This window comes from Vulpes lagopus, chromosome 15 (genome assembly GCF_018345385.1).
Source record: "Vulpes lagopus strain Blue_001 chromosome 15, ASM1834538v1, whole genome shotgun sequence".
NCBI classification, from domain to species: Eukaryota; Metazoa; Chordata; class Mammalia; order Carnivora; family Canidae; genus Vulpes; species Vulpes lagopus.
The window spans coordinates 18,404,715-18,429,289 of record NC_054838.1 but is presented as its reverse complement, the minus strand read 5'-3'; the positions used below and the strand labels follow the sequence as shown (position 1 = coordinate 18,429,289).

General features: G+C 39.2%; 3 protein-coding genes across 4 annotated transcripts; all 3 read right to left on the bottom strand.

Annotated features, from left to right (window-relative positions):
- Nucleotides 1–1,388: 1,388 nt before the first annotated feature.
- Nucleotides 1,389–6,296, bottom strand: LOC121475919 (olfactory receptor 10A6). Of its 2 annotated transcripts, XM_041729588.1 has the most exons (2): nt 6,275–6,296; nt 1,389–2,326 (listed from the first exon to the last, which is right to left on the bottom strand). In XM_041729588.1, exon 2 carries the CDS (start codon nt 2,214–2,216, stop codon nt 1,389–1,391), a length of 828 nt encoding a protein of 275 aa, XP_041585522.1. In that variant the 5' UTR covers nt 2,217–2,326; nt 6,275–6,296. The 2 variants fall into 2 exon arrangements, with proteins under 2 accessions (XP_041585522.1, XP_041585521.1); XM_041729587.1 differs by lacking the exon at nt 6,275–6,296 and having other exon boundaries at nt 1,389–2,333.
- A 7,415-nt stretch (nt 6,297–13,711) lies between these two features.
- On the bottom strand, nt 13,712–14,674 carry LOC121475923 (olfactory receptor 10A3-like). The gene has a single exon (XM_041729591.1). The coding sequence runs from the start codon at nt 14,672–14,674 to the stop codon at nt 13,712–13,714; it is 963 nt and encodes a 320-aa protein (XP_041585525.1).
- An 8,504-nt stretch (nt 14,675–23,178) lies between these two features.
- Nucleotides 23,179–24,123, bottom strand: LOC121475924 (olfactory receptor 10A3-like). Its single transcript, XM_041729592.1, has one exon. It carries the CDS (start codon nt 24,121–24,123, stop codon nt 23,179–23,181), a length of 945 nt encoding a protein of 314 aa, XP_041585526.1.
- Between the last annotated feature and the right edge of the window lie 452 nt (nt 24,124–24,575).

The window sequence follows — 24,575 nt, the reverse complement described above, 5'->3', positions numbered from 1 at the left end:
CCTGTCTTTGGACTCAGTTTCAATATTCACTTTCTCAGGGAGGCCTTCATGGTCCTTCCAGTGCCAATGCTATCCTATGCACCGCCCCCATATCAGATAAGGTCTTCTTATGATGATTCCAGGGTATATTGTGTTTTTCCTGTTTAAAAATGATCACAACTGTAATTGTGTTTTTAGTGCGTGGTTATTTGTTTAATAGTTATCTCTTTCATTAGACTATATTGCCAATCTTGATGCTCTCAGGACCTGGCACAGTCTCTGGTACATAGAAATCATTCAACAAATATTGTTAAATAAACAAATGATCTTCAAAAACAATCCCTTGCTGCTGTCTAGTCACACACTAGGTGAATATATTCTAAGATAACCCTGATTAAAACTAGATATGACCTATAATAGACCAGTGAGATCCTTCCAGTAAAGAACTGCTCTTTTCAACTCATGCATGGAACAGATTTTCACTCAAAAAAAAAAAAAGTCCCCCCCCCCCAAAAAAAGCCCATCTCCTTATTTGTTGTTTTGCAGGGTCTTCAAAGGCAACCTGAATTACATTTTTAAAAAGTAATTTGTGGCGGCCACCTGGATGGTTCAGTTGGTTAAGCAGCTGACTCTTGCTTTCAGCTCAGCTCATGATCTCAGGGTTGTGGGATAGAGCCCTGTGTCCTCCTTGGGCTCTATGCTCATCAGGGAGTCGGCTTCAGGATCCTCTCTGTCTCTCTGCTTCCCCTACGCTGCTTTCTCACTCTCTGTCTCCAAAACAAATAAATAAGTATTTTTCTTTAAAAAAGTAAGTTAGTAATATTTATAAAATATTATATTTTATTTGAAAATTCACAGTTGCTTTGACCCATTCAGCCCACACTGTGAAACCTATTCTACAGAAATTAAAGCTCGAATATATATGTGTATAAAACTAGTTTCTTCATTTAGCATACTGCAAGGATCAAAACTAATAAGCAAATTTTAATTTTTTTTTAATTTTTATTTATTTATGATAGTCACAGAGAGAGAGAGAGAGAGAGAGGCAGAGACATAGGCAGAGGGAGAAGCAGGCTCCATGCACCGGGAGCCTGATGTGGGATTCGATCCCGGGTCTCCAGGATCGCGCCCTGGGCCAAAGACAAGCGCCAAACCACTGCGCCACCCAGGGATCCCTAATAAGCAAATTTTAAAGAAACTTTTATATTCAGTATTAATGAACATTATATATCTATGAAAAAAGAATAAACATGAAAATATGAACATATCTTTAATATATTAACAAATATGTAGAAAACAAGAGGTTAAGCATACTCATACAAAGAAATGCAAAATGTTGCCACCATTTATTAGGTTTAAGTAAAGTTCAGTCAGGCAGTGACCATATATCACATGGCTTCTCAGCACAATCAGAATGTGTGTAAATCCACTCTTCTTCGCCATAGTTTCATCAAAGCTCTTTTCATCTCACTATTTCTGAAGCTATAGATCAGTGGATTCAGCAGAGGTGTAAGAAGTGAGTAAGACAATGACATCAGCTTCTTGGTTTCAGGGGAGTAGCCAGATTTGGGTTGTAAATAAGTCATACTGGCTGTGCCATAGAAGAGGGTCACAGACGTGAGATGAGAGGCACAAGTGGAAAAGGCCTTTTGCCTCCCAGTGGCTGATGGCATCCTCAGGATGGCAAAGAGAATCCAAATGTATGACAAGAGTATCAACATGAAAGGAACCATGATAATCAAAATGGTGCCAGTGAATGCATAGATTTCAAACAGAAACGTATCTGCACATGCAAGTTCTAGCACTGCTGGGGTTTCACAAGAGATATGATTGATTTCATTGGGGCCACAAAAGGGAAAACTGGAAACCCATGATGTTTGCACAGTACCTAACATGAAGCCTAAGGTCCATGATGTTATAAGTAATTTCATGAAAACCCTTTTGTTCATTATCATTGGGTAGCTCAGAGGGTGGCAGATTGCAGCAAATCGGTCATAAGCCATCGTCCCCAGGAGAAAACATTCAGTGCCACCAAAGAAAAGGATGAAATACATCTGTGCAAAACAGCTCACAAATGAAATGGACGTTTTCTTCCTGGTGAGGACCACCAGCATTTCAGGCATAATGACTGCGCTGAAACTCATGTCCACCACAGACAGGTTCTGGAGAAACAGGTACATGGGCACATGGAGGGTCTGTTCCAAGGCGATGATGACTATAATGATGGCATTTCCCATCAGAGTCACCAGGTAAACAGCCAGGAAAACCCCAAAGAGCTGCTCTTGGAGTTCAGGAAAGTTGGAAAAGCCCAAGAGGATGAATTCAACCACAGAGCTTTGATTTTGCCTTTTCATTCCAGTGGTGGAGAGCATATCGTTTTTATGGACATTGTATACAAATGATGAAGTCACAGTCCAATAGCTGGGAATCTGTGTCTGCAATTCACCCCAGGTATTCTTGGCAGAAGATGTAAAATGGAAGGCATCCTGTCTAAATTCAGTAGGCAATGTTAGAAATGGTCATTATGTGGATTAATAAATGTCAAATAAAAAGGAGGAAGTTAAGAATGCTGGCTCAGAAGTCTTGTCTGAAAAGTAAAAAATTATATCGGAATGCTTTTGTAATTTGTACGTCATATAGTTTGATTTTGAACATAGCCTTAAAACAAACATTGATATTTTATAAGTGGTTCCATTCCCATGTCATAACTATCAGAATCATCATTTTTCTCAATTTATATAAATAGTTATTTTTAAAACCACCAAAAATAAAGTATTAAAAAGTAGAGAAAGGGAAAGAGATACCCACAAAATTTTTTTAAACAACTGAATGATTCAAAGTTACAGCACAGTTGATTTATGCTTCTTGTAAATATTTATCATTTCAAAATACTGGTATGAGGCTTATTAAATATGAAAAAAACAGGGGATCCTTGGGTGGCTCAGTGGTTTAGCTCCTGCCTTCGACCCAGGGCGTGATCCCGGAGACCTGGGATCCAGTCCCACATCGGGCTCCCTGAATGGAGCCAGCTTCTCCCTCTGCCTGTGTCTCTGCCTCTCTCTGTGTGTCTCTCATGAATAAATAAATAAGTCTTTAAAAAAAAGTTTTTTTGAAAAAAATTATGAAAAAAACATCTAAGTTCAACCCCATTTGTGGATTCCAGCAGAGTTTTCATATTTCATATTTCACTATTAAGTGATCTATAAATAGTGTGAATTGCTTCAGGGTTATTGATTACTGCAAACACTGGTCATGGCCAATTATACTGAGATTCATCTGCATGGGAAATTTTAAGAGCCAGTTTTCTACGGTTAATCCTTGTGACCATTATATTTAAGAATCATCCAGTTTTCATCACTCTAAAACTATTATTTAAACATTTCATGTCTGTCTCTCTCTTTCTCTCTATTCTCTATCTCCTATTATCCTTCTCATCAGGAGTTCATTTAATCATTAATTATTATTCAACAAACACTGATTGAGCAAGTATCATTTTCTAGGTTCAGTAATCACAGCATTCCACTGATAGCCCAGTACTTCAGGTCCTATCTATTATACCTTACTCTGTGTTTCTCCATTATCAGCACTTGGTATTATATGTATATATACAAATGATGGAGTTAGAATTTACATGTACACACATGTATATATTACATATTTATAATATTTACAGATTATACATAAGTAATATATAACTCCATCATTAAAATATAAACTCCAGGAATCTAAGAATTTGGTCTTTTCTTTGCTACATTCACAATGTCTACAATAGTCCCTGGCCTGTAATTGATACTAAACCAATGTTTGATGAATAATGGAATAAAAAAAAGGAGGAAATCCATGAAATCTTTAAGGAAGAGAGTGTGGAAAAGAAGAGTGAAACCAACAAGGAAAATTGTTGGCAAGCAGAGGTAATAATAAGGGGCTACAAGACATTTCTATAAGGGATTCAATAATTTGGAATGGGGTGGGAACGCGAAAAACAAATCATAGAACACCACAATAGGTGGAGGAGGAAGGCATAACAAGGAGAGAACCCTTGCTCAGATCAAAGGTATTTGATGACTCCCTAGCATTTCAGTGGAGACCTACTGGCTTTACAGTGATGTTTTGAAAACGAGCCGAAAACACATGGGAAATAAGGAACACAGGAGAACAGAAAGACACAGCAGATGAAAACATTTCATGTTTTCTTGAGTAAAGATCAGTAGCACATTAGCACAGTGGAAAGCAAGTTGATTTGAGTTTGACCATATCATCCATAAAAATTAAATGTCCACTAATCATACTAATTATACTTTGCATCACAAAAAAATTGAAATTAGTAAAAAACAGTCACAGGATCAAACACCTAAAACTCATTTCTAATGAGAGAAAAGAATAAAGTGTATTTAGTTACAAATGTTTAGAAGTGGATAGATTTGGAAAATTGGAAAATTTAGAATATAATGTAAGTAAAATAGAAAAGTTTTGTAGAATGGATAATAAGCATCTTATGGGGGAAAAAACATTCATGACTGGTAATGGGTCACTGACTGCAGTTGCTGCACCCTTTCTCTGGAACTCAGAGATCCCAATGCCGACTTGGAGAACTCTGGAAAAGAATATTGAGGCAGAGCAGAGCGCTCCCTAATAGTTTTCATCCCACCAGTTGAAGAGGTAGGAGTTGCACTTATTTTTCAGTTCCCTTCCAGCTGCAAAATTCTAAGACTTGACGATTAATGTCTGCCAAGTACTTATACCCCTACTTATTGCCCAAACTTTTCTCCAAAAAGAAGAGAAAACGGAATTAACCAGCATCAAAACCAAGGAGTCTACTGATTCCGCTGTGTCAGCTGTGTCTAGGATCCTGAGCACAGAGACATCACTTCAACAGCATCTCCAATGATCAGCTGGAGATGAACCATAAGTGGAAAGCCCACCAACACACACACAGCAGAATCCTCCCTTTCTTACCTATTGACTCTGTCTCTTTAAATGTCTTGCTATATTGTCAAAGTTTTACCTCTACTCAAAAGCCATCTTCTCATAAATACAACTCTGTGCTTCAGGGCTTGATTCTAGAACATTATATGACATGGAATCATATGCCCTGTAGAATCCCTCCCTGGAGGACTTGGAATCACTTCATAAACACTCTCTCATATTTTTGCATGATGACTAAAGAGGCTTGACCTTGGCGCCTCAGGTGAAAACCCTCAAGAGCACACACCTGGAGCATTGCTCCTTCCTATTCCTATGGGGAATAAATGCCTCTTCACACAAGAGACTCAGTTCAGCATGATGTCTCCAAAGGAGGTGAAAACGGAGGCTGACTAACACTTGTAAACTGGAAAGAAGAGATTGATGGTGTCAGAGCTTGAGCAAAGGCTGGTGAGCTAGAGGTAGAGGATGACTGGGTGGAATGCACAGTTTGGGCGATGGTGGGAAACTAGTTAAGGCAAGCAGAGTGAAGCCTAGTTGTAGAAAACTAAATGCTCATTCTATCATCAAAGAATTTTTGATCATTTGTAGAAGAAATATAGTCACTGAAAATTGTGAAAAAAAATCATTACAATTGATTAAATTGAAAGAACTTTTAAGCTATAAATCAAGTAATCTGAACTACTTTTCACTGATTCTATAACTCTCTCTACAAAATAAACATAATACAGTAAATCTCATTGGATATAAATGAAAACCAAGAGATTCAGGGATCCACTTACACTGGAGTGAACAATCAAGGAGACAATTGGGCTCACTCCCCACAGAGTGAAGAGATGAAACACTCTGCAGACTTGGCTCTGTCCCAAACTGGACGGTGTGACTGAATGCAGGTTACCTTGGTCTACTTCTCACTGCACATTCCTAGAGCAGGTTCCATTCTGAAGGAAGCTCACCTCCCCTAGCAGCAGTAAGGCAGTCAACAGCACCCAGAGATTCATTCTATCTACTCTGTATCCAGTGGAAAATGTAGCCATTATCCTGAGGTAAAGGAATTTTCACTTCACATTCCAATCCTGGGATGCCTCCTAGGTCATTCACTATGGTGGAATTACTCCCCAGGCATGAGCCAGTCCCATCACCAGGCTGACAAATGCTGCCTGATATGCATTCTCTATGATTCATACACCAGAGTTCCCATGCGGGCTTCTGTCATACATGTTCCGTTTTTGTTTTTGTTTTTGTTGTTTTTTGTTGTTGTTGTTGTTGTTTTTAGTTATTTATGATAGTCACAGAGAGAGAGAGAGAGGCAGAGACACAGGCAGAGGGAGAAGCAGGCTCCATGCACCGGGAGCCTGATGTGGGATTCGATCCCGGGTCTCCAGGATCGCGCCCTGGGCCAAAGGGCGCCAAACCGCTGCGCCACCCAGGGATCCCACATGTTCCGTTTTTGATGTCAGTGGTGGTAACACAGGTGATGTGTAGTTTCCCAGGAGTCATCAAGATTTAGTCAGCACTTGTGCACTTTCCGCTAGGTGTAGTACACATGAATGAAGAGTGTGCAGAAACAATTCAGGTACATGCAAAAGGGGATGAAAAGGATGTTATATTAATATAAAATTACAATTTCATGGCCAATAGTACTAAATAGATCAAAGAAGAATCAAAATGTAGAAATACTAACACACCTACCCCCATGATTCACCAATAAGATAGACCAGAAAGATATAAAAATGAAAGGTTATAAGAAAAGAATGTTGATTTAACATATGATAATAACAGTAATTGTAAGACAGTACACTACTTTTGGAAGGTGCTAACTTTATGTTTTCCTTCCAAAATATTTTTGGAATATTTACAAAGGGTCATTATATACGTGTAGGAAGGATATGTCAATAACTCCGAATATTTGCGGGTGATAGACATAGCATACTGTGCAATAAAATAGCAGAGCAACAGCACAAAGCATAAAAGAAAAATATCTCTTTAGCTGGCCAGAAGCTGGAAATGAAATTCAGATTACTGAGATAACACTTTCAAATGAAGTTATCGCATTTTCATGTGTTAATATGTCCTAAACTGTACTCCCAGTCTTCTCCTAAACCTGATCCACCATCAACATTCCTCATCTCAGGGACCAGGAGCTCAGAGCTTCCAGCTCCATGGGCTGAAAATCAAGGAGTCGTTTTTCCCCCAAAATCACATCAACTCCATAACCTACCTGTGGCTCTGTCTTCAAAATACTGGGTATCAAATCTGAACATTCTACATTTCCTTGGGCTAACGCCCTGGTCCAAGCTACTATTGTCTCTCAAGTTGAATAACTGCCATGGCCTCTCAACTTCTCCTTTCTTCGTCCTTTGCCTCTGCTCAAAACCCTCCAATAGCACCCTCTCCTCTTCTGGTTAGAAGCCAAACTCATGTATTAAAGATCTATTTCCCTAGAACTCTCTGAGCTCAACTCTACCACATTCCATTGTATACTCTCATCCAGCCCCACTGGCCTCCTTGCTAGTCCTCAAATCCAACAACTCTGTCCCCATCTCATAGCTATTGTCCATGCTTTTCTCTGAACAAAATGCTAACTCCCTTATGTCCCTTCTTCCCAGGGCAGCTTCTCCAAGAGCTCCTCCCAAGTCAACATGCTGAAAAAGAGAAATGTATGTACACATACCCAGTCCTCGGACACCCATAGGAAAAATCAGAGTCTGGACAGAAACCATGCAGAGTGATGGCCTCTGGCAATGATATCAAGAATGGGAGTCCAGGTGCTTTTGAGACTTTTACATTAATTTGTAATCTATGTACTCTTTAAATTTTAGAAAGTGATGACTTTTGTAGAAGTTTAAAAGCAAGGTGTTATTTAAAAATACAAAATGAAATGCAACATCACAAAAGTTGGGGTAAAGATGGCAATAGCATCCTAGAAATTTCCCCCAATTGACAATACCAATGAGAACAGAAACCTAAATTTCATTTTGAAAGAAACTAGTACATATCTTATCCAAAATTACATTGCGTGAAAGGGGTTGTCACAAACAGCAAGGGTCAAAACACGATGCATGAAGAATCAGAGGGGATTCCAAAGAGACAGTTCAGATAAAGCTAGAAAGTTTCTCTGGGATTCAGGGTCCTCATAGCATAGTCCCTGGATCAACAGTTTTAGAACTACCAGGGAACTTATTCTAAATGCAAATTAGCAGGTGCCACCACAGATCTACTGAAACAGACACTCTGTGCGGGGCCAGCAACCTGTGTCCTTATCTCCATCCCCACCTGAGAATCAGCACAAGTGGCACACCCTTGAGGGAATGGCAATTGTCCTGTTGTTTGCAACAAAGAGAGTTGGGTGGATAAGCTGGTGCTACAGGCTTCCCTGGAACTGCTCTGACATAAGGGAAAAGCAGGTAGGCATGGATAATCAGAGGATCCCACAAATACGCCACAGTTTCAGGAAGCTGTCAGGAGGACAATGTGGGCCAATATGAGCTCCGATTATCTGATGGCAGAGGAGTAGTAAAGGAACAAGGGACACATCTTTATTACAAAGATATAAGCTGTGCTGCACACCAATGCTTCTCCAAATTTAAAATGCATCCAAGTCAGTTAGGGATCCTTTTATTTTTTTATCTTTTTAAAAGATTTTATTTATTTATTAGAGAGAGACAGAGAGCAAGTAGGGTGAGGGACAGAGGCAGAGAATTGAAGCCAACTCTACACAGAGCATGGAGACCCACCCCGGAGCCCCAATCCCACTACCCTGAGATCAGAACCTGAGCAAAACCGAAACCAAAGTGGGAGGTTTAACAGATTGACCCACCCAGGTGCCCCAGGGATCCTTTTAATATGCAGATTGAAAATCATTAGGTCTTGGGTGGGAGCTGAGAGTCTACATTTTTACATCCCACATGGAGCCTTGTATGTGGCCAATAATTGAGTAACACATTTAGAAAGAGTGCTACTGTTCACCATGGCTAGTTCCTGGTGACTTGTGAAAGAAACATGGCCTGGCCCCATTTCCAAACAGACATTCTGTACATGGCTGGTCCAGAAAGAGTACACTTTGCTCCACTTCTGGGATACCAGAGAGGTCCTGAGCCAGACTAATACCCAGAAACTAAAGGGTAAAAGGAGGAATGGAACAGGAAAAGTAGGCCATGGATAAAATACTCATCTCAAGGATGTGGTCAGAAAGTGGATACAATTTATCAGCAAAAACATTGCCAAGAATGTTTACCATGTTACGACCTTACTGCTTCTGTAATGAAGAGCACAAAGCAAAAAATACACATGCTCAGGGAAAACAGGCAAAACAACAGAAACTGATGAAACCTTAGCTAGCAGTGTTCAGGATAGGTGTCAAAAAAATTTTTTTTGAAGTCACAAATAGGATGTCCATATTGGAAGTATTGAAAAAGAGAATAGACACTACTCAAACTTAGTGGTAGAGAGAAGATTAACCAAGCAAAATGAACCAAAACAAACACAGTTTTTTTTAAAGACTTTATTTATTTATTCATGAGAGACACACACAGAGAGAGAGAGAGGCAGAGACACAGGCAGAGGGAGAAGCAGGCTCCATGAAGGGAGCCCGATGTGGGACTCCATCCCAGGTCTCCAGGATCACGCCCTGGGCCAAAGGCAGGTGCTAAACCTTTGGGCCACCCAGGTGTCCCCATGAACACAGTTTAATATGATCAATGTAAACAATATAAACTGGCAAAGCTAACAAAAACGATCCAATGCATGCATAATCGATGTACCTAAAGATCCAAAAGATTATTTTTTTCTCTTCCTTATGATTTTTTACATAAAAAATCATTACATTTTAATTCTAGTATAATTAAGAGTGCTACATTAGTTTCAGGTGTACAATATAGTGACTCAACAATTCTATGTAATCTACTCAGGGCTCATCACAGGAAGTGTACTCTTAATCCCCTTCACCTGTTTCACCCATCTCCCCACCCACTTCCACTCTGGTAACCAACAGTTTTCCTCTAGAGGTAAAGGTCTGGCTTTTTGGTTTGTCTCCTTTTTTACTTTGTTCATTTGTTTTGTTTCTTAAATGCCACATAGATGAGTGAAATCATATGGTATTTGTATTTCTCTGACTGACTTAGCTCAGTAGCATTATATCCTCCAACTCTAACCATGTTGTTGCAAATGGCAAGATTTCATTCTTTTTTTTCTTTTCTGTGGCTATTATTTCATTGTGTGTGTGGGGGGGTGTGGTGTCTATGCCACTTCTTGTTTATTGATGGGCTTGGGCTCTTTCCATAATTTGGCTATTGTAAATAATGCTGAAATAAACATAAGGGTGATGTATCCCTTTGATTTAGTGTTTGGTATCTTGGGAGTAAATACCCCATAGTGCAATTACTGGATCATAGGGTAGTTCTATTTTTAGCTTTTTGAGGAACCACCACACTGTTTTCCAGTGACTGTACCAGTTTGCATTCCCACAGCACAAGAGGGTTTACCTTTCTCCACAGCCTTACCAACACCTGTTGTTCCTTATGTTGTTAATTTTAGTCTTTCTGACTGACATCTGACATGAGGTGATAGCTCCTTATAGTTTTAATTTGCATTTCCCTGATGATGAGTGATGTTAAGCATCTTTTACGTCTTCTCTGATCAAATGTTCATTCATATGTTCCGCCTCTTTTTCATTGGATTTCGTTTGGGGGGGAGGTGTTGAATTATAAAAGTTCTTTAAATATTTTGAAAATTAACCCCTTTACCAAGTGTGTCATTTGTAAATGTCTTCTCCCATTCAGTAGGTTGGCTTTTGTCGATTGCCTCCTTCATCGTGCAGAAGTTTTTTATTTGATGTAGTCACCATAGTTTACTTTTGCTTTGGTTTCCAAATATACTGCAAAATGAACATTTAGAAATATATCTAAGAATCTAGTGGTGGTGAATGTATCTTTAAAAGCTGCATAAAGTCTATTTGGAGACAAAGTCCATAATGAAATATGTGAATTAAAGGTTGCAGAGAGTAGCTTGTGAATCCAAGAGTGATTATCAGGGTGGTTGTCATCTAGCTTTGTTTTTGAATAATGTTTGTGACTTCCTGTAATTAAAAATGCCAATCAGGGAGCCTTGTTGGCTCAGGGTCTGCCTTTGGCTCATGTCATGATCCCGGGGGTCCTGGGATGTAGTCCCACATCAAGCTTCCCTCAGGGAGCCTGCTTCTCCCTCTGCCTGTGTCTCTTCCTCTCTCTGTGTGTCTCTCTTGAATGGATAAATAAAATCTTTTTTAAAAAAATGCAAATCGGATAAATGAAGCATTTTGGAACAGAATATCTAGAACTGGCAAGAATCTTGCAAAGGGACACTCCTACTCTGTTGTTGGAGGAGGTGGTTGGAATAACCCAACTGCAGAAAAATCTAAAATAGTACCACCTTAGTAACCTAGCATGACACACTTTGATCTGGCAATTCTGTTTCCTAAAATTCTATTTATAATAAACACACACAACGAGATGTGTAGAATGATGTCGAACAGTTTGATAACAGTGAAAGTCAGAAGTAAACCATCCACTTGAGGAAACTGGTCACATTACTATGTTTACTCATTTAGAAGGCGATGCGCTTATTAAAACAATAAAGCAAAATCCATACAGACATAAAATTATACCCTTGAAATATTCTGTGAAATGGAATAATTGGAAAATAGACTGTAAACTCTCCCTCCTCCTATTCTGAAAAAGAGAAATGTATGTATGTTGGACCCTGGCTCACGGGTGCCAACGTGTCCCGGGGGACGCCCCAGAGACTCAGACCCCAGACAGGCAGATGCAATTAGCAAGAGGATTTATTGAAAGTTTGCGCAAACGGGCTCTCGGCCTCCGCCTCCGAGGAGGAAGAGAGCCCCGATTAGCAATTACAGGCATCTTTTAAAAGCAAAAAAACTGCTTAAAGACAAAAGAACTGCGGGAGTCGCATAGCATTCAGGTTATTGATTTCTCAGAAGGTCAACATGAACCTATTCAGGGACATTTCAATCAGAGCGTGGGGGGAAATGGTTTTCTTATCACAAACAGAATGCTTTTTGTTGCTAAAATTACAGGAAGGCGCCTGGATGGGCTGCCTCTGGATTAGAGCTGGTCCTACTGAGGGGGGGTGGTTCTTCAATGTACACATACCAAGTCCCCAGATACCCATAGGAAAAATCAGAGCCTGGACAGAAACCATGCAGAATGATGGCCTCTGGCAATGATATCAAGAATGAGAGTCCAGGTGCTTTTGAGACTTTTACATTATTTTGTAATCTATGTACTCTTTAAATTTTAGAAAGTGATGACTTTTGTAGAAGTTTAAAAGCAAGGTGTTATTTAAAAATACAAAATGAAATGCAACATCACAAAAGTTGGGGTAAAGATGGCACTAGCATCCTAGAAATTTCCCCCAAATTACAATACCAATGAGAACAGAAACCTAAATTTCATCTTGAAAGAAACTAGTACATATCTTATCCAAAATTACACTGCGTGAAAGGGGTTGTCACAAACAATGAGGGTTAAAACATGATGCATGAAGAATCAGAGGAGATTCCACAGAGGCAGTTCAGATAACGCTAGAAAGGTTCTCTGGGACTTAGGGTCCTCATAGCATAGTCCCTGGATCAACAGTTTTAGAACTACCAGGGAACTTATTCTAAATGCAAATTAGCAGGTGCCACCACAGATCTACTGAAACAGACACTCTGTGTGGGGCCAGCACCCCACACTTAGTGAATGGTGTCCTTACCTCCATCCCTGTGACTCTGATGTATACCATAACCACACCTGAGAATCAACACAAGTGGCACACCCTTGAGGGAATGGCAATTGTCCTGCTGTTTGCAACAAAGAGAGTTGGGTGGATATGCTGGTGTTACAGGCTTCCCTGGAACTGCTCTGACATAAGGGAAAAGCAGGTAATCATGGATAATCAGAGGATCCCACAAATACACCACAGTTTCAGGAAGCTGTCTGTTAGGATGACAATGTGGGGCAATATGAGTTCTGATTATCTGATAGCAGAGGAGTAGTAAAGGAACAAGGAACTCCTCTTTGTCATCAAGATACAAGCTACGCTATACACCAATGCTTCTCCACATTAAAGTGCATCTAAGTCACTTCGGGATCATTTTAAATTTTTTTTTTTTTTAAAGATTTTATTTATTCATGATAGTCACAGAGAGAGAGAGAGAGAGGCAGAGACACAGGCAGAGGGAGAAGCAGGCTCCATGCACCGGGAGCCCGACGGGGGATTCGATCCTGGGTCTCCAGGATCGCGCCCTGGGCCAAAGGCAGGCGCCAAACCGCTGCGCCACCCAGGGATCCCCGGGATCATTTTAAATAGCAGATTTTAATTCATTAAGTCTTGGGTGGGACCTGAGAGTCTACGTTTTTACATCTCAGATGGAGCCCTTGTATCTGGCTGTAATTCAGTAACAGTTTTATAAAGAATGTTACTGTCATCTTAATGTGACACAAACTTTTTGCCCCAATGGAATTACTGTGAAGATTGCCATCAGAAATAAAGAATCAGTACACACGATATAGGGACTCTAGGTTATTGAACCTCATTTTAATGACGTAATCCATAATGGGCTGATTATCATACTAGAGGAACAGATAAACTGTTTTATTATATATTGTATTAAAATTAACACTAAACTGTTGAAAAATAGAAATTCTTATTATTGAACATGGAAAAATAAAAAACGTGTTCATACCAAGGAATATAGAATGTTTGGCCACATATAAAATTTAAGTAGAGTTCAGTCAGGTAGTGACCATATGGCTTCTCAGCACAATCAGAATGCATGTATATCCACTCTTCTTCGCCATAGTTTCATCAAAGCTCTTTTCATCTCACTATTTCTGAAGCTGTAGATCAGTGGATTCAGCAGAGGTGTAAGAAGTGAGTAAGACAATGACATCAGCTTCTTGGTTTCTGGGGAGTAGGCAGATTTGGGTTGTAAATAAGTCATACTGGCTGTGCCATAGAAGAGGGTCACAGACGTCAGATGGGAGGCACAAGTGGAAAAGGCCTTTTGCCTCCCAGTGGCTGATGGCATCCTCAGGATGGCAAAGAGAATCCGAATGTATGACAAGAGTATCAACACAAAAGGAACCATGACAATCAAAATGGTGCCAGTGAATGCATAGATTTCAAACAGAAACGTGTCTGCACATGCAAGTTCTAGCACTGGGGGAGTCTCACAGAAGAGATGATTGATTTCGTTGGGGCCACAAAAAGGAAAACTGAAAACCCATGTGGTCTGCACAGTAGCCACCATGATCCCGGAGACCCATGAGAACATTACTAATTTCATGAAAACCCTTTTGTTCATAATCATTGGGTAGCTCAGAGGGTGACAGATTGCAGCAAATCGGTCATAAGCCATCGTCCCCAGGAGAAAACATTCAGTGCCACCAAAGAAAAGGATGAAATACATCTGTGCAAAACAGCTCATAAATGAAATGGACGTTTTCTCCCTGGTGAGGACCACCAGCATTTCAGGCATAATGACTGCGCTGAAACTCACGTCCACCACAGACAGGTTCTGGAGAAACAGGTACATGGGCACGTGGAGTCTCTGTTCGAAGCAGATGATGATTATAATGATGGCATTTCCCATCAGAGTCACCAGGTAAACAGCCAGGAAAACCCCAAAGAGCTGCTCTTGGAGTTCAGGAAAGTTAGAAAAGCCCAAGAGGATGAATTCAACCACAGAGCTTTGATTTTGCCTTTTCATTCCAGTGGTGGAGAGCATATCGTTTTTATGAACATTGAATACAAATGATGAAGTCACAGTCCAATAGCTAACAGTCTGTGTCTGCGATTCACACCAGGTATTAATGGCAGAAGATATAAAAAGGAACACATCCTGACTAAATTCAGTGTGGCAATGTTAGAAATGACCAATCTCTTGGATTAATAAACATCAAATAAAAAGGAGGAGGTGAAAAAAAGTAAAATAAATAAAATTAAATTAAAAAATTTAAAAAAGGAGGAAGTGAAGAGGGCTGGCTCAGAAGTTTCATCAGAAAAGCATAAAATATTATCAAAATACTTTTATAACCTGTACAGTATATAGCTTGCAAATTAAGTATAGCCTTAAAACAACATCAATATTTTATAGTTGAGATTCCATTCCTACGTCATGGCTATCAGAATCATCTCTTTTTTTTCCAATTTTATTGAAGTAGAAAATTTAAAATACAAAAGTTAAAGTATTATAAGTAGACAAATGAGAAAAGATACACACAAAAATTATTTAAACCCTCTAATAATTCAAAGTTATATCGCAGTTGACTTACGATAAATATTCATCATGTTCAAAATGCCTGTGTGTAATGCTTGAATATACAGTCTGGCAGGGACAGACTAAGGGGTTTGATGTACTTATCTTAGGTGATCTGTAATTGTGTGAATGCCTTTAGGCTTACTGATTTTTGCAAAGACTGCTCGTAGACAATTCTATTGAGATCGGCCTGTATGAAAAGCTTTTTTTTTTTTTTTTTTTTTTTGAAGAGGGAAAGACAGAGAGTGAGTAGGGGATAGAGAAGGGCAGAAAGAGAGGGAAAGAGAGAATCTTATGCAAGCTCTGTGCCCAGTACAGAGCCCAAGGTGGGGCTCAATCTCACCACCTGGAGATCACGATCAGAGCCAAAATCAAGAGTCAGACACTTAACCAAGAGAGCCATTCGGGCACTGTGGCCTGCATGGGAAATTTTAAGAGTCAGTTCTCTAAGGCTAATCTTTGTGACCATAATGATTTAGGAATCATACAGTTGTGATCACTCTGTGACTGTGATTTAAACATTTTCTTTCTGTCTCCTGTCTTTGTCTCTCTTTTTCTCTCTCCTACTGCCCTGCTCATCAAGAAATTGATTTAATCGTCAATTATTCAATAAATACTGTTTTAGCACTTACAATGTTCTAGGCTCAGGTACCTCAGGGACAGATTGGCTTCACACTCCACAGAGAGCTCAAAACATTACACAAAACAGCATTCCACTCTTACCTCAGTTCTCAAATTCCTATCTCTTCTATCTTGGCTGTTTTTCTCACCTATCAGTAACTGACATATTTTAGTGAGGAGGTTACATTTTACATGTACACATATGTAGATATTACATATTGATAATATTTGCATATTATATATACATAAAGTCTAATTCCCTTGCTAAATATAAACTCCAGAAATCCAAGATTTTGTTTTGATCTTTGCTATACTCACAATGTCTTCAACAGTCGTGGCCCATAAATGATACTAAACCAATGTTTGATGAGTAATGGAAATTAAAAATGAGGAAGTCCACTATGGCATCTAGGAATAGAATATTAAAAAGAAGAGTGAAACCAACACACCACATTGCTGGCAAGCAGAGGTAATAACAAGGGGCTATGAGAGGTTTCTGCGAGGGATTCAATACTTCTGAATGAGGAGGGAGTGTGTGTGAACAAGCACAATCATAGCATGTCACCAGTGGAAGGTACAGGAAGTTGAAGGGGGATGACTTGCTCAGGTCAAAGGTATTTCATGACACCCTAGCATTACAATGGAGACCTACTGGCCTTTGTGTGATGTTTTGAAAGCCAGCAGAAAAAGAAAGCCAGCAGAAATACACTGTGGGAGATGAGGAAGCCAGCAGAACAGAAGGAAACAGCTCATGCCATCTTGAGTAAAGACCAGTAGGACATTAGCACACAGTGGAAGGCAAGTTGATTTATTTCTGAATTTGACCATATCACCCGTAAAAATTATATGTCAATACTAGCCATACTAATTATATGTTGCATCTCAAAAAGTGACCTGAAATTAATAAAATATAGTCATAGGATCAAACACCTAAAATTCATTTCTAATGAGAGAAAAAAATAAAGTATATTTAGTTACAAAAGTTTAAAGTGGATAAATTTGGAAAATTTAGAATATAATGTAAGTAAAATAGAAAAGCTTTGTAGAATGGATAATAAGCATCTTATGGGGAAAAAAATTCATGACTGGTAATGGGCCACTGACTGCAGTTGCTGCACCCTTTCTCTGGAACTTAGAGACCCCAGTGCCGACTGGGAGAACTCTGGAAAAGAATATTGAGGCATAGCAGAGCGCTCCCTAATAGTTTTCATCCTACCAGTTGAAGAGGTAGAAGTTGCACTTATTTTTCAGTTCCCTTCCAGCTGCAAAATTCTAAGACTTGACGATTAATGTCTGCCAAGTACTTATACCCCTAATTATTGCCCAAACTTTTCTCCAAAAAGAAGAGAAAACGGAATTAACCAGCATCAAAACCAAGGAGTCTACTGATTCCGGTGTGTCAGCTGTGTCTAGGGATCCTGAGCACAGAGACATCACTTCAACAGCATCTCCAATGATCAGCTGGAGATGAACCATAAGTGGAAAGCCCACCAACACACACACAGCAGAATCCTCCCTTTCTTACCTATTGACTCTGTCTCTTTAAATGTCTTGCTATATTGTCAAAGTTTTACCTCTACTCAAAAGCCATCTTCTCATAAATACAACTCTGTGCTTCAGGGCTTTGATTCTAGAACATTATATGACATGGAATCATATGCCCTGTAGAATCCCTCCCTGGAGGACTTGGAATCACTTCATAAACACTCTCTCATATTTTTGCATGATGACTAAAGGGGCTTGCCCTTGGCGCCTCAGGTGAAAACCCTCAAGAGCACACACCTGGAGCATTGCTCCTTCCTATTCCTATGGGGAATAAATGCCTCTTCACACAAGAGACTCAGTTCAGCATGATGTCTCCAAAGGAGGTGAAAACGGAGGCTGACTAACACTTGTAAACTGGAAAGAAGAGATTGATGGTGTGAGAGCTTAAGCAAAGGCTGGTGAGGACGACTGGGTGGAATGCACAGTTTGGGCGATGGTGGGAAACTAGTTAAGGCAAGCAGAGTGAAGCGTAGTTGTAGAAAACTAAATGCTCATTCTATCATCAAGGAATTTTTGATCATTTGTAGAAGAAATATAGTCACTGAAAATTGTGAAAAAAAATCATTACAATTGATTAAATTGAAAGAACTTTTAAGCTATAAATCAAGTAATCTGAACTACTTTTCACTGATTCTATAACTCTCTCTACAAAATAAACATAATACAGTAAATCTCATTGGATATAAATGAAAACCAAGAGATTCAGGGATCCACTTACACTGGAGTGAACAATCAAGGAGACAATTGGGCTCACTCCCCACAGAGTGAAGAGATGAAACACTCTGCAGACTTGGCTCTGTCCCAAACTGGACGGTGTGACTGAATGCAGGTTACCTTGGTCTACTTCTCACTGCACATTCCTAGAGCAGGTTCCATTCTGAAGGAAGCTCACCTCCCCTGGCAGCAGTAAGGCAGTCAACAGCACCCAGAGATTCATTCTATCTACTCTGTATCCAGTGGGAAATGTAGCCATTATCCTGAGGTAAAGGAATTTTCACTTCACATTCCAATCCTGGGATGCCTCCTAGGTCATTCACTATGATGGAATTACTCCCCAGGCATGAGCCAGTCCCATCACCAGGCTGGCAAATGCTGCCTGATATGCATTCTCTATGATTCATACACCAGAGTTCCCATGCGGGCTTCTGTCATACATGTTCCGTTTTTGATGTCAGTGGTGGTAACACAGGTGACGTGTGGTTTCCCAGGAGTCATCAAGATTTAGTCAGCACTTGTGCACTTTCCACTAGGTGTAGTACACATGAATGAAGAGTGTGCAGAAACAATTCAGGTACATGCAAAAGGGGATGAAAAGGAAGTTATATTAATATAAAATTATAATTTCATGGCCAATAGTACTAAATAGATCAAAGAAGAATCAAAATGTAGAAATACTAACACACCTACCCCCATGATTCACCAATAAGATAGACCAGAAAGATATAAAAATGAAAGGTTATAAGAAAAGAATGTTGATTTAACATATGATAATAACAGTAATTGTAAGACAGTACACTACTTTTGAAGCTGCTAACTTTATGTTTTCCTTCCAAAATATTTTTGGAATATTTACAAAGGGTCATTATATACGTGTAGGAAGGATATGTCAATAACTCCGAATATTTGGGGGTGATAGACATAGCATACTGTGCAATAAAATAGCAGAGCAACAGCACAAAGCATAAAAGAAAAATATCTCTTTAGCTGGCCAGAAGCTGGAAATGAAATTCAGATTACTGAGATAACACTTTCAAATGAAGTTATCGCATTTTCATGTGTTAATATGTCCTAAACTGTACTCCCAGTCTTCTCCTAAACCTGATCCACCATCAACATTCCTCATCTCAGGGACCAGGAGCTCAGAGCTTCCAGCTCCATGGGCTGAAAATCAAGGAGTCGTTTTTCCCCCAAAATCACATCAACTCCATAACCTACCTGTGGCTCTGTCTTCAAAATACTGGGTATCAAATCTGAACATTCTACATTTCCTTGGGCTAACGCCCTGGTCCAAGCTACTATTGTCTCTCAAGTTGAATAACTGCCATGGCCTCTCAACTTCTCCTTTCTTCGTCCTTTGCCTCTGCTCAAAACCCTCCAATAGCACCCTCTCCTCTTCTGGTTAGAAGCCAAACTCATGTATTAAAGATCTATTTCCCTAGAACTCTCTGAGCTTAACTCTACCACATTCCATTGGACACTCTCATCCAGCCCCACTGGCCTCCTTGCTAGTCCTCAAATCCAACAACTCTGTCCCCATCTCATAGCTATTGTCCATGCTTTTCTCTGAACATGGACTATTACTCTCCAAAATGCTAACTCCCTTATGTCCCTTCTTCCCAGGGACAGCTTCTCCAGGAACTCCTCCCAAGTCAACATTTGTGACAATCAACTCCAACCCTAACTCTACTATCTTGATTTATTTTTCTCCACAGCATTCCTCAGCGGAGATGCATCTAAATCAGAAGGACACAGGAAGTTTAAAAAATAAAATATGGAGAGAGAGATTCCCACATGCTGATCAAGGGAAATTTATGTAACTATATTATTATGGGAAGAAGCAGACTTCAGAGCAAGAAGCTTTACTAGAGATAAGAAGAGTTACTTCATAAGGAGAAAAGGTACAACTCTCTCCAAGAAGATAGAACAATTTGAAATCTGCAAGTAAGCAATAATATGGCTGCAAAATAGATCAAGCAAATATTGACGGAACCACAAGGAAACTTAAATGACTGGCAGTCATAGTGGGAGACTATAACACACCTCTTTACATAACGGTTAGAAGAAACACATAAAAACCTGTAGAACAATATTCCCATCACACTTTAGTCTAGTACACATAGAGAACTCTGCAGCCAGCACTGGAAAGAAAGCACATAGTTTTCAATCACGCTCAATATTCAAAAATCTGACAGTATATTGGGCCACAAAAAAAAAAAAAAAAAAGATCAACAACTGTTCCCTTGAACACTATACAGGAGATTGTGTGATCACAGTACTCTTCCACTGAGACTCTATAATTGAATATAACTGGAAAACAACCACATGTTTAAAGCTGAGAAATACTTGTCTAAATAACATGTGAGAAAAGAAGACGAGGCAAGAAAATTAGAAAATATGTTACACAAAACAAGAATGAAGGCCAGAATGCTTCTATTGCACTGAAGTAAGCATGAAAACAATGAAGTAAGTGTGCACTTCCAGGTGTTAGATAGGAACAACAAAACACAGGAAATAGGTCTGGAAGATTATTGGTGAAGAGGCACGTCTTAATGAAATAGGAAGTAAGCATACATAGAGTCAAAAAAGCCAAACATGCTTCTTTGAAGAATCCAATAAACCACGAATCCATATTTGGTCTAAGAAATGATAGAAAAGAAAAAGAAATATAACCATTACCTGGCATTTTAAAACACGGTATCACCACAGAACATGTAGACATTAGGAAAAATATTGTGCCACAAATGTGAAATTTAGACTATGTGTATTCTCAGAATATAGAACTTACTATAATAATATCATAATTATAACAAATTATAGAACTTATCCAAATTGAAACAAGAACAGAAAACCTACAGTCTCAAAACTATTCAAGATGTGAAATTGACAATTTAACCTTTATAGGTTAAAAAGGAAAACTTCATGCTTAGTGGATGTAGCAAAACATTTAAGGAAGAAATAAATTCAATCCTATCTAAATCTATACTGAAAAACAAAAATTTAAAAGAATTATCTAAGAATCAAGGATTTGTTGGATAGGTCTTAAAAATAAAAACAAAACAGTATAAAGCCTATACTGAGAAAAAGTCCATAATAAATATGGACTGCATAGACTGGCTCTGAATGATAGCAAGCTCCAAGTGTGATTATCAGAGTGGTTGGAATCTACTGTAGCTTTTGAATAATGTGTTTTGCTAGTAAATAAAAATACAAGTCAGATGAACAAAGCATTATGGAACAGAATGTCTAGAACTGGCAAGAACCTTACAAAGGGACACTCCTACTCTGTTGGAGGAGGTGGTTGGAATAACCCAACTGCAGAAAAATCTAAAATAGTACCACCTTAGTAACCTAGCATGCACACTTCGATCTGGCAATTCTGTTACCTAAAATTCTATATATAATAAACACACAACCAGATGTGTAGAAGGATGTTCAAACAGTTTCATAATAATGGAAGTTGGAAGTAAAACACCCACTTGAGGAAACTGGTCACATAACTATGTTTACTCATTTAGAAGGTGATGCACTTATTTGAAAACAATAAAGCAATATCCATATAGACATAAGTGATACCTTGAAATATTACACACAATGGATTAGTTGGAAACTCTCCCTCCTCCTATTCTGATAAAAATAAATGTATGTACACATACCCAGTCCTCGGACACCCATAGGAAAAATCAGAGCCTGGACAGAAACCATGCAGAGTGATGGCCTCTGGCAATGATATCAAGAATGAGAGTCCAGGTGCTTTTGAGACTTTTACATTATTTTGTAATCTATGTACTCTTTAAATTTTAGAAAGTGATGACTTTTGTAGAAGTTTAAAAGCAAGGTGTTATTTAAAAATACAAAATGAAATGCAACATCACAAAAGTTGGGGTAAAGATGGCACTAGCATCCTAGAAATTTCCCCCAAATGACAATACCAATGAGAACAGAAACCTAAATTTCATCTTGAAAGAAACTAGTACATATCTTATCCAAAATTACAATACGTGAAGGGGTTGTCACAAACAACGAGGGTTAAAACATGATGCATGAAGAATCAGAGGGGACTCCACAGAGGCAGTTCAGATAAAGCTAGAAAGGTTCTCTGGGACTTAGGGTCCTCACATCATAGTCCCCGGATCAACAGTTTTAGAACTACCAGGGAACTTATTCTAAATGCAAATTAGCAGGTGCCACCACAGATCTACTGAAACAGACAGTCTGTGTGGGGCCAGCAACTTGTGTCCTTATCTCCATCCCCGTGACTCTGATGTATACCATAACCACACCTGAGAATCGCAAGAGGCACACTCCCAAGGGCAGAGCAATCATCCTGCTGTTTGCAGCAAAGAGAGTTGGGTGGGTATGCTGGTACGAGAGTCCCTGAAAAATCTCTGACATGAGATAAGCAGGTAGGCATGGATGATCAGAGGATCCCAAAAATATACCACAGTTTCAGGAAGCTGTCTATCAGATGGAATATGGGACAATGTGAGCTCCGATTATCTGATGGCAGAGGAGTAGTAAAGGAACAAGGAATTCATCTTTGCTTTAAAGATAAAGCTACACTGTACACCAATACTTTTCCAAATTGAAAGTTCACCCAAGTCACTTGGAGATCCTTTTAAATAGCAGATTTTAATTCATTAAGTCTTGGGTGGGACCTAATAGTCCACATTTTTACATCTCCGCATGGAGCCCTTGTGTCTGGCCGTTATCAGTTACAGTTTTATAAAGAATGTTACTGTCATGTTAATGTGACACATAATTTTGTCCCATTGGAATCACTTTGTAATATGTATCAGAAATAAAAAATCAGTACATACAAATGTTGAGACTCAGGTGTTTATTGGACCTAATTTTAATGACAATCAGTAATGGCCTATATATCATACTACAGGAATATGTAAGCTGTTTTATTATACATTACATTAAAAATTTACCACAGTGCACTATTAAAAACAGGAAACCCTATAAAGGAACACGGAAAAATAGCAAACTTGTTAATACCATTGAAAATAGACTATTTAGCCACATATAAAATTTAAGTAAAGTTCATTCAGACAGTGACCATATCACATGGCTTCTCAGCACAATCAGAATGCATGTATATCCACTCTTCTTCGCCATAGTTTCATCAAAGCTTTTTTCATCTCACTATTTCTGAAGCTGTAGATCAGTGGATTCAGCAGAGGTGTAAGAAGTGAGTAAGACAATGACATCAGCTTCTTGGTTTCAGGGGAGTAGCCAGATTTGGGTTGTAAATAAGTCATATTGGCTGTGCCATAGAAGAGGGTCACAGACGTCAGATGGGAGGCACAAGTGGAAAAGGCTTTTTGCCTCCCAGTGGCTGATGGCATCCTCAGGATGGCAAAGAGAATCCGAATGTATGACAAGAGTATCAACACGAAAGGAACCATGACAATCAAAATGGTGCCAGTGAATGCATAGATTTCAAACAGAAAGGTATCTGCACATGCAAGTTCTAGCACTGCTGGGGTTTCACAAGAGATATGATTGATTTCGTTGGGGCCACAAAAAGGAAAACTGAAAACCCATGTGGTCTGCACAGTAGCCACCATGATCCCTGAGACCCATGAGAACATTACTAATTTCATGAAAACCCTTTTGTTCATAATCATTGGGTAGCTCAGAGGGTGACAGATTGCAGCAAATCGGTCATAAGCCATCATCCCCAGGAGAAAACATTCAGTGCCACCAAAGAAAAGGATGAAATACATCTGTGCAAAACAGCTCATAAATGAAATGGACGTTTTCTCCCTGGTGAGGACCACCAGCATTTCAGGCATAATGACTGCGCTGAAACTCACGTCCACCACAGACAGGTTCTGGAGAAACAGGTACATGGGCACGTGGAGGGTCTGTTCGAAGCAGATGATGATTATAATGATGGCATTTCCCATCAGAGTCACCAGGTAAACAGCCAGGAAAACCCCAAAGAGCTGCTCTTGGAGTTCAGGAAAGTTGGAAAAGCCCAAGAGGATGAACTCAACCACAGAACTTTGATTTTGCCTTTTCATTGCAGTGGTGGAGAGCATATCGTTTTTATGGGCATTGTATACAAATTATAGAATGCTGACAGTCCAGTGCTGACAGTCTATGTCTGCAATTCACCCCAGGTATTCTTGGCAGAAGATGTAAAAAGGAACACATCCTGACTTAATTCAGTTTGGTGATGTTAGAAATCACTTGGATTAATAAACATCAAATAAAAAGGAGGAAGTGAAGAAGGCTGGCTCAGAAATTTCATCTGAAAAAGCACTGAACATTATCAAAATACTTTTATAACCTGCACAGTATATAATTTGCAAATTAAGTATAGCCTTAAAACAACATCAATATTTTATAGTTGAGATTCCATTCCTACGTCATGGCTATCAGAATCATCTCTTTTTTTTTTTTTCAATTTTATTGAAGTAGAAAATTTTAAATACAAAAGTTAAAGTATTAAAGTAGACAAATGAGAAAAGAT

Coding starts and splice junctions, on each gene's coding strand:
- LOC121475924 (XM_041729592.1), bottom strand. CDS start 24,123: ATGAAAAGGCAAAATCAAAGTTCTGTGGTTGAGTTCATCCTCTTGGGC.
- LOC121475923 (XM_041729591.1), bottom strand. CDS start 14,674: ATGCTCTCCACCACTGGAATGAAAAGGCAAAATCAAAGCTCTGTGGTT.
- LOC121475919 (XM_041729587.1), bottom strand. CDS start 2,333: ATGAAAAGGCAAAATCAAAGCTCTGTGGTTGAATTCATCCTCTTGGGC.